This window comes from Solanum tuberosum, unplaced genomic scaffold (genome assembly GCF_000226075.1).
Source record: "Solanum tuberosum cultivar DM 1-3 516 R44 unplaced genomic scaffold, SolTub_3.0 scf00053, whole genome shotgun sequence".
Lineage (NCBI taxonomy): Eukaryota > Viridiplantae > Streptophyta > Magnoliopsida > Solanales > Solanaceae > Solanum > Solanum tuberosum.
In genome coordinates, this window is record NW_006238979.1 from 502,271 (window position 1) to 513,247 (window position 10,977).

The window sequence follows — 10,977 nt, forward strand, 5'->3', positions numbered from 1 at the left end:
GTTTTGCCATAATGTGAAGCTTACATGGCCATCCATTTTTACAACACTCGCCCTTGGATGTCCATGTCAAAAATAAAATGGTTGAGCTATTTGTAAGCTGCTTATAAAAACCTGCTTGTGTGAGTTGCTTATAGGAATCTGTTTGCGGAGTTTCTTCTAAGTTGTATAGAGGTATTTGCTTGCGGATCTGTTTGTAAGTCGCCTTCTTGATTTTATGCTTATCCAGGGATATTGTGTAATGGTATCACAATATGATGTATTTACTGCTCATTGGAGTTCATCAATAGATAATGTGCCTCGTTAAAACCTAACTAGGAAAAAACCATGTGGGAAAAAGTCCTAGTAAAGGAAAAAGAGTACACATATCTAGTAAATACACATTGAGAGCTGCCTCATTAAAAACCTTACCAAGAAAACCAGTGGGACAAAACCTCGGCTAAGGGAAAAAGAGTGCAGCGCGCATTATACTCCCCCTGATTAAAACATCACTTAACAACTCAAAAATGACGCAGTCCAATCTTATATCTCAGCTTCTCAAAGGTTGAAGTTGATAATGCCTTGGGAAATACGAAGTGTTGAACATCGGCTATATCCTTCTTTTGAAAATCATGAATAAGAAGAAGAATTTTGATGAAATATATATTTTTCAGTCTTTTTTGATGTGTCTTCCTCTTAGTTGAGTTATACATGCAACATTGTCTTCATATAATGTTGTTGGAATATCTCTTTTCAAAGAAATGTCACATATTTTCTGGATATGTTTATTGATCTCAATCGAATATATTTTTGATAATCACTCAATTTGTGTTCTTGTCGGTGTAGACGAATTGCTCGTTTGATTTGTCAACAACAATAACACAGTACTGACAGACACTTTCAATAAAATTGACTGTCTTGTGGAATGATTTGATATGACAGTATTTTCAAATGAAAATAGATAACTTTCTTGAGATCAAACTTCATAATTTCCTGCAATTTCATGGTCAATAAACCTTGACACAATTGAACATAATAAATAATTTATATTGATATTTGATTCACTCTAATATCTCTACCGATAAGAGTGATGTTGTACTTTGTATGCATATTAATAAAAAAAATTACCATGAATAATAATAACAGGATACATAAGCGCACCAATTGTACTATGTCATGATACTTTCTAACAACTTTAATGAGATCAAAATTGATCTTTATGTTCTGCGATCTTACAATCATTGAGGTACTATTCAATGAAATCGCTTTATAACCTTTTAAATCCTTCATGGATTTTCATATAATATTTACTATCTAGCTAGACATGATAACCATTCATTATGCGTATTCAAGTTTTTCATATATTGTCAGACTGAAAGAAACCTCATTGCATCCACCTTAGGAGAATACATCTCCGTAAAATAATGTCAGGACTTTTGCGAAACTTTATTTTCAAATAAACAAGTCATGATTTACATTTTATAGCTTTATTATCGTACAATAATTCATTTGTACCCCCACTGACATTATATCTTGGTATATGGACAAAATAAGTCCAAAACATCATTTAAAAAAAAAATATATTTGAATTGTATGTTCTTTGACCAATCATTTATCTGTCAACTCTCGACAGATTTAATATCAAGATCCTTGTCACCATTTATAATTTTGAGCGCTTTGTTATATTAAAGATATCGTCGACGGTTTATTTTAATATCGATTCTAATGTGACATAACTTATCAAACTCTCTTTATTTTTCATCATTTTTAGGTACCTGAACCTTTGCCAAGGTTTTATGAAGTATTATGCCATGGTTCTCTTTCTAAAACACTTGCCTCATTATTATGACCATCTTAGTCATTTGCTCCTCTTCTGCAAGAAGTTTTAATCTTTCGAATCGATTTATCTATCACGCTTCATGCGTGCCATAAATGATGTCATTCAAGGACTTTTCACTGGAACATTTATAACTAGATTATAACATAGAGTCAACGAATACGTCTGACAATTGACTTAAATTATCTCTTTAATGAGGATCATACCAATGATAATTCATTATATATAACTTATTTTTCAGTTGCTTATCCCCCCTAATGTTAGCGAATCTAACATTCACCCAACCTTATTTGGGGACTCATCTTTGTGCATTGTGTAATGGTGGAGCGATAATATACCGCACATTTAAATTTCTAGATGAGAATTATTTGGTTCCTGACCCTGAACCAATTCTGATAGGGGAACCTTGTTGGCTTGATACATACAAGTGTTGCTATACTTTAAATAACACATCTCATACCAAATTTCTTTCGGGAGTTTTGTTCTCATAACCAATGGTATAGCTATAATTGGAGGCATATAATTGTTTCTTAAACCTCTTGGATATATGCCAACATTATCAATATAGTTTTATAATTTGAAACGTGCTCTTGTTTTATCAATTCGAGCAAACAACTTTTGCAAAAATCAAATTGTAAGTTGATAATAAAGCACATGTGACCATGACATTGATGCATCTATATAATAGTAAATGATCCACATGGCAGGTGAACGGGCCCATATTCACCTTTTTATACATTTCAAAATTTCAGGAGATACAATCTCAACCTTAGCTGGTACAACGATAATTTTATCATGAGAACAAACAACATAGAAAATTCTTAAAGAATTTATTAGTTCTTCAATATATTTATATAACCACATAGATTTTCATTTATTTTTGTATCATATTTAAATGGGGATGGTCGTCAACCAATTATGCCAACTGATATTTATTTCAATAAACTTCTAGTTTATTTTGTATGTGATTTCATCATCATGCCCATATTTAGTTACCACAAACAATATGAAAAAATAGGTAATCACATAAATATTTATAATCCACTTTGATTTTAGTAATATGAAGATCTTAAATCTTTCCATATTTTATAGTTTCAATATTATTATTTTTCTTTGACTATTTCTTTGAAACTTAAAAAGTTTCTTTCGAGACTTGCTACAATTTCAATATCATGAGCAATTTTATTTCTTTGAGCAGTAGCACAGTAGTTCACCAAAGCTCACAATTAACATTGGATACTACCACATACTTCATAACATTGTTTGAGTGGTAAACATATCTTTTAAGGAGACATTTATATCATTATTGTCATGGTCAAAATCATTACAAGCAAAAATTGAAACATTGGATACTACCACATACTTCATAACATTGTTTGAGTGGTAAACATATCTTTTAAGGAGACATTTATATCATTATTGTCATGGTCAAAATCATTACAAGCAAAAATTGATTTCTTGATTTACTTTTGTCATTAGTATCTCCTCCCTTCTTATTTAATATTTGACAAAATATTTTTGGCATACAAAGATACATAATCAATGACAATTTCTTTTGTGGCAAAAAAATATTTCCTTCTTTTGCCCTTTCGGTAGTACATAATAAAACATATCATAATATTTGTGATGTACTAAAAGTACTTGACCAATGATCTTTTATACCAAAATAAATTTTCTTTATTTCTCCCTAACCTCCCTTAGGGATGAGTTGTGGTATTTATTAAATCATACATGAGTATGCCCTTATTTATAATTTTCATCATCTCTTGACACATTCACTTTCAAGAATGATCGACTTTTTATGATACTTATCACAAGTCACATTCTCTTCAAGGAATTGACTATAATCATATACACATGCTTCATAATTATTCCTTTCATTAGAAGTTCATTGTCATGCTTTGAAATTTATCATATTCATATGAAATACCTCAACATCACTTTTGAAAGTCAAGTGTATCACCACCTTTTCATCCCTTTCTTTGAAGGAGGATTTATAAACTTATCAAATTATTAGGTCTCATAACAAACATGTTTCTAGTGACCTTTCATATCATTTTGATGACAAAAAACTACCTCCACTCTTTAAAAGGCCATTTGGAGACTCATAATGTTCTTTCTTTTATAATTATCACAGTGATGACTATTATAATTTTGTCCCTTCACGTCCATATTCATATGTTTAATCATAAAATTATTTTGGTCATCTTTAAGACTTTTAATGTATTATTATCACATTCACCTCAAAGAATGGAGCATATTCAATGGGATGGGCTTCACATTTTTTTTTATCAAGAGAATATCAATTTGCTCAATTATCATTATATCATCAATAAATTGCATTGAGACTTTAACCCAATTCTAATTCATATAAAGGCGTGTTAGGCCAAAATATGATGGGACTTGAACCCAAAATCTTATCATCATGACGCATCGAGACTTTAATCAATGTCTTACCCTTTTGGTGCGATGAAACTTGAATTCACCGTCTTACCATCATTCAATGACATAATATGTCAAAGTACATCAAAACTAACCACCAAGCCTTCTTTAATTTATCACTATGGACAATCATGTGTTTCCTTGAGTTTTGTTAAACTTTTATCGTAGCCACCATTATTAAGGATTCATATTTGAAATCCTTAAACAAATCAACCATCTATAATAATAACAAAGAAAATATTGTTAGTATAAATGACAAACTCTTAATGATCCATGAAGCTTAAAAATAAAATGAGTGATTAAAGCAACCCATAATTCTATTGTTGGTATGTATCAAATGGCAGTAGCAAATCATATAACATTTGTCACTAATGTATTATGAACAACGAACAAAATATTTCCAGATCAAGATGATACATATTGTAGATCATGAAAAATGCTCACCATTCTAACAATATTAATATGTATTAGCCAAATTATAGTAAAATAAATTGCATTGTATCTCTTCTTCTGTTCATAATTAAATTACAAAATTACTTCAAACTTCATATCAAAACATCAAGCTTCAAGTTGTAAGAATTTCATAGATCTAGAAAAATGGAATAGTATTGATATGTTTTATTTGATTTTCTCTGACTAATGATACTAACATCATTGTTAAAGGCTAGTAACCATTAATTTGGAACTTAATAAATTTCGTCTAATTTAAAAATGATCGGAGTTTTAACCGCAGAAAAACTAAACATTATTCACAATTTGTTATGTGAACACATTTATTCTACAAGTGCTTTTTGTCTTTTATCCACATATATGTTCTATTGACAAACTATTATTTTAAAGTGATAAACACTCTATCAATACATACTTGCAACATATTACGTACCTTCAATTTTCTCAGAAACAAAAATAAGATTCCACTTACCCATGATGATAGAGATTCAGAAAGACATGGTATGATAATTTATAATGATCTTCTACAATTAAATCATCATTAATCCTAAGTCTGATTGTTTGCCTCTTAAATCTAGTATCGGAAGTGAATCTTTGACAACTTCCCTAGCAAGGGATGTTGCCCTCACTAGCCTATACATTTGATTTCCATTAACAGCGAGCTCCCTAAGCTAGGTAAGACTCTTAACACCAAATTTATGCATCAAACTTATTTGTTGATTTATAGTCATTTTAAAGCAAAAAATCTTTTATAAAATTATATGTCTAGATCAACTTGCTTAAACATATTTCTTAATAAAAAGAACAATCGTGCTGATAACGTGTTATAAAATATAGATAGAATACTAAAAATCAAATAAAAGGAGCAAAGAAAGAAGAAAACAGAGAGTAGAAATAAGAGTAGTAACTATTTTAGGTGTGTCTTCATTAACCATGTGCATTGTCTTTTATAGACACAAAAGGGTAATACATTACTTGAAAAAGGAATTTTTCTATAGTATTTTTACTTGGTCATCATTTTTCCACAATGTGAAGCTTACATGACCATCCATTTTTACAACAATATTTATTTATATATATATATATATGACATTTGAAAGGTTTCATAAGTGTTTATGAAGTAGAACTAAGGTTGTTCAAAACCGAACCGAAATCGATAATCCGAACTGAAAAAAAGTTATTGGTTTATCAGTATTGAGTTATTGGTTTAGTGGTTTTGATAACGGTTTTGATTTTTTTTGTTATTGGATTATCAGTTCTTAATGGTTTGAGATTTTTTCTTAACGGGTTAACCAATAACCCGATAGTAAATTAAATAATTATATTTATACCATTTTGTATATAAAGTCTTTGACTTAGAGTTTGGTTTCCTACTTTTATTTTTGGTTGTCTCAAACACTTGGTTATTCTACAATGTAAAAGTGTTTGCTTTTGAGCAAGATGTAACTTGTGAACTCATGTGAATGATTTATTTGGTTTGTCACCTTGTTTCTAAGTGATTTTCAATGTTTTGTTTTTGTGTCAAATCTTAATGGTTAAACCGATAACGATAAAAAATTGATAAACCAATAACCGATAAGCCAATATCTTAATGGTTTTATAACGGTTTAGCATCTCTACAAATGGATAACCAATAAGCTAAACCGTTAAACTTCAAAACCGAACTGAACCAACCAATACATAGCCCTGAATAAAACCTTTGAACTTTCCTCTTGACTTTACTTTGATTTGAAAATGTGAATTTTAGAGCTAAGATTAGGATATATATAGGATCTCTCAATGATTAATGAAGGCTTAGATAGCTGGTATTAAGAAGAGAATGAAGACTCGACTCAAAGGAACAAGTACAAAATATTATTCATACCTTTTGTATGTTTCATTTTCATAATATTTATAAATATTTAATTAATGTTAAAAAATATAATAGACAAATGTAATAAAAAGAAACAATACTTCAATTTTTTTTACGAAATCAAAATTTGTTTAGAGAATCAGTACTTCTATAAAAGATAGTGGTAATGAAATGGTAAAAATATTTATAACAATACAATATATTGTTATTTCAAAGTATTATCTTTTGTTCAATTTACTTCACTATGATAAATGTTTTATTCTAGTATATTCATATGAATAGTTTGCTCTTAAGAAATTCAATTTCTTTAAAATATATTTTATATGCTTAAAAGAAGATGAGAAAATCTATCATAACAAACATTTTTTTTTTTGAAATGATCTATCATAATAAACATTATACTAACTTGAATATAAATATTTTGTCTTATTCAATTTCACTGGTATATAATGAAATATTTAAATAAGGATTATTTTTTGGTTTTGTTTTAAAACAAAGGCAAATTGAAAGGAATAGGGCTATGGTGGAAGGGTAATAAGGTCAAACATATTATTAGAATGGATGTAGTAGGGTTTTTGATTATGTATTTGAGGCAGCAGTATTTGTTCTCTTCACAAGCAGCTTCTTCTCATTTCCCTACCGCCTTCGGAAGCTAATCCACGAGGAACAATGGTAACATATACTGCTTTGCCATTTTCCCCTTCGATGCTTTAATTCTCTAATGTTGTCTGTCTAGTCACTGCTAAGCATTAATAATGGTAGTAAAACAAACGTCTTAGGAATTGAAGTTTATAGAAGAAATTAATCTCTTTCTTCTTTACTAGAACGTTACACTGAAATACATATCCAAAATTGAAGCATTCCTTATTACTCAATATTGTTGGGTGTAAATTTTTCTCACTTGTGCTAATCTAAAATTGTGTGCAGGCATTCATCAAAGTCCAGAAGACTAGGGCTTACTTTAAGCGTTTCCAGGTTAAATTCAAGAGAAGGAGAGGTGTGTTCTTTATCCATTATATTTTTCACTATCACACCTCTTTTCTCTGCAGCTCATCAATTTTTTCTATTCTATTGTGCAGAGGGAAAGACTGACTACAGAGCCAGGAATCGCTTGATAAATCAGGACAAAAACAAGTACAACACTCCAAAATATCGTTTTGTTGTCCGATTTGTATCCTAATACTCCCTCTCAATATTTAAATACTTTGACTTTGATCTATGGGGATGTTGTATTTATTTTTGACAGTTTATCCAATTCAAGATCATGTTTTAACAATAAAAAGATCTCAGATGTCTGAACTATTACACCTAATCATTTCCTGTTAGTGTGTAATGCAGGAAGGGTTGACATCTACTGTCCTATATTGCTTTATTTACCTTAACCTTCTTTCAGACTAATAAGGACATAATTGCCCAAATTGTGTCTGCTAGCATAGCTGGTGACATGATTCTTGCCTCTGCATATGCTCGTGAGCTGCCTCAATTTGGCCTTCAAGTTGGACTCACAAATTATGCTGCTGGTATTTACATAACCTCTTCTTGTTGGGTCATCTCACCTCAAATTGTGTACCTCTTATCTGATCTGTGCTAATTGATTCAATGTTAATTTAGCATACTGTACTGGACTTCTCTTGGCAAGACGAGTTCTCAAAAAACTCGAAATGGATGAGGAGTATCAAGGGAACCCTGAGGTAAGTGGCAGCTACAATATCAAGGTGCATGCTGTTTTGTTGTCTGTAGTACCAGCTTTTATTTAGTAATGGGTATTATGAATCTTTACAGGCCAGTGGAGAGGATTACTCAGTTGAACCTGCTGAAAGCAGGAGACCTTTCCGTGCTCTCTTGGATGTTGGTCTTATTAGAACTACTACTGGAAATCGTGTGTTTGGTGCTCTCAAGGTAACTAATACTTTGCTGTTCATTCTCTTTTACTCTGTTAAACTCCATATTGGATTAAGTTATGGCTTGGAGAAGTTTTTGATGAAACAGCCCCTTTGTTTATTTCTTCCAACCTCCTTCAACCTTTAATGAATGGCGGCTTCAACTTGGCACAAACCCATAAAATGATATTACAAACAATGGTTGCCATTGTTTGTGGAAATTAAAGAGTTCTTGGTTGTCAATTTAAATACTGCTGGGTTAGTTGGTCTGTTTGATGTGCAGATGGCCTTCAACTGCAAGTCTTCTTTCCTCTTGTAGTGGATCCTGTCTCTGAAGGATTTGTCTTGCCATTTGACTGGTTATTCATTCTATACACATTTTCTATTCTCTGCTTCTGTCCAGGGTGCATTGGATGGTGGACTTGATATTCCTCATGGTGAGAAGAGGTTTGCTGGATTCAGTAAAGACTCCAAGCAACTTGATGCTGATGTTCACCGCAAGTATATCTATGGTGGCCATGTTGCAACATATATGAAGGTGAAACAAAAAGGACTATTTGAATCATTTTTTCGTAACAAAATCCTTGGACAATATTTTGTGCTAATCTGGATTAGTGAGGTTCATCTTTGATGGGTTCTGGTGTCTTCCTATTGTCCATCTCTAAAATGTTGAAGGTGTGTGTTTTCAGACTTTGATAGAAGATGAACCTGAGAAATATCAGTCTCACTTTAGTGAGTACATTAAGCGGGGTCTTGAGGCTGATAATCTTGAAGAGATGTACAAGAAGGTTCATGCTGCCATACGTGCTGAACCAAGCCCAAAGAAGTCTGAGAAGCAGCCTCCCAAGAAGCACAAGAGGTCTGATTATACGTTTAGTTTGTTTAACCTTATAAGCCATTATTTTTTGTTTATAATGCATCGAAGTGCACAAATGTCAGGTGTTTTTAAGTCCTCAGGCACATTGGCTTTGTTTCCTGTGTGCTTGAAGGATCTGTACTTCCTGTTTATGTTGTGTGAACACGGGACTTATTTTTAAGTGTGTTCTAGTGAATCTTATCAATTCTGTAGTGCCATATATCATGTTAACTGACTGGACCAATTAAAATGCTCTATGATTATCAGTGTCTAATTATATGTAATGTTAGTGGGCAAGATGAATTAGAATGCTGATTATCAGCCATTTCAACTGATTCACTTCTATGTTATCTCTTTATTTTATGCTCGTATCATGCATCTAATTCTTTGGGCTTCTATTACAGGTACAATCTGAAGAAGCTGACTTATGAGGAAAGGAAGGCTAAGTTGATTGAAAGACTGAATGCTTTGAATTCAGCTGCTGGAAATGATGATGATGAGGATGATGATGAGTGAAGACACTAAAATTATAAAATTTTGGTGCTTATAGTTTTGTGATACTGTTGTTTCTTCCTAGGCAGAAATCTCAGTTCTGTATGCGTTAGTACAATTATTCTTACTGTATGACAATGTGGGAGGTTAGATTTGCAAGTGTGCACTAATCCCATCAAGCACACTAATGAATAGCAATCAGTAATTTTGGAACCTTGACTCATCTCTCTGGATCTACAAATGCAGTGTGAAATGTTTTTTGATTATTTTTGTTTTTATGAAGAAATGGTTGGTTTCTTTATCGATGAAAATCAAGGATTTATGAAGTTCACATCATTAATGTTGGGGAGATAACTGTGCCAAATTTCTGAAGAATGCTATTTGGCTGAGGTACTTGGGCTTGCTAATCTCCTGGTCTTATAATTTATGATTTATTTTATGTTTTGCTGTCATATTTTACTTGCAACCTTGCTTCAAATAACTTGGTTCTCTTTGAGTCGAGGGTTTACTAGAAACAACTTCTTCCTTGCAAAGGGGTAGGGGTATGATCTTTGTACGTCTTACCTTCCTCAGTACGTTGTTGATGTGGTCTTGTCTGAAGTATCAATGCATAATATCTTTTCATCATCTAGTCCTTCTCTAAAGTTAACAATGTAAAGATGGTTTTTGGATTACTTGTCATTGTTTGCCTTCCGAAGATGAAATTTTTGATTAGTTTGTAATTTAAGACTAGATTGGCCTCTATAACTGAAATCTTGCAGGCCTCAATTTAGTCTTGTTCCTGTTCTTGAGTAGACAGTTTAATTAAGAGTAGACGAGTTAGACCCAATGTTAGTAAATTCTGACCATGGTAGGGAAGGAAACAAGAATAGGCTCGTGGCTTGATACTGGGAAGGTTTCTTTTTCACTCCTACCGGTTCGAATTTGCCTATGCAAGTATGGTCTTTTTTAGTTACTTTCTTCATGTTCGAGTGTAGATACATAAATTTTATTGGATTCAATTCATACAAAATTTGAATTAAATCCATGCTCATTTGGGCTTTACAAATAAATAAAGTCATTTTATTAAATTCAAATTCAAGGTCCATTTCACCTTGAAGCCCAAACTCATGCCATGTGTCACAGTGACTAGGCATCCAAGGCCAATAAGGTGGCGCCACGTGTCCAAATGAGGTGGTAGTCCCAATCAAGT

General features: G+C 31.9%; 1 protein-coding gene across 1 annotated transcript; it reads left to right on the forward strand.

Moving 5' to 3' along the window:
• Positions 1-7,118: 7,118 nt before the first annotated feature.
• On the forward strand, positions 7,119-10,051 carry LOC102594641 (60S ribosomal protein L5-like). The gene is made up of 9 exons (XM_006344283.2): positions 7,119-7,229; positions 7,485-7,554; positions 7,637-7,728; positions 7,951-8,077; positions 8,169-8,248; positions 8,340-8,456; positions 8,841-8,975; positions 9,127-9,296; positions 9,698-10,051. The coding sequence occupies exons 1-9, from the start codon at positions 7,227-7,229 to the stop codon at positions 9,807-9,809; spliced, it is 906 nt and encodes a 301-aa protein (XP_006344345.1). The 5' UTR covers positions 7,119-7,226; the 3' UTR covers positions 9,810-10,051.
• Positions 10,052-10,977: the final 926 nt, after the last annotated feature.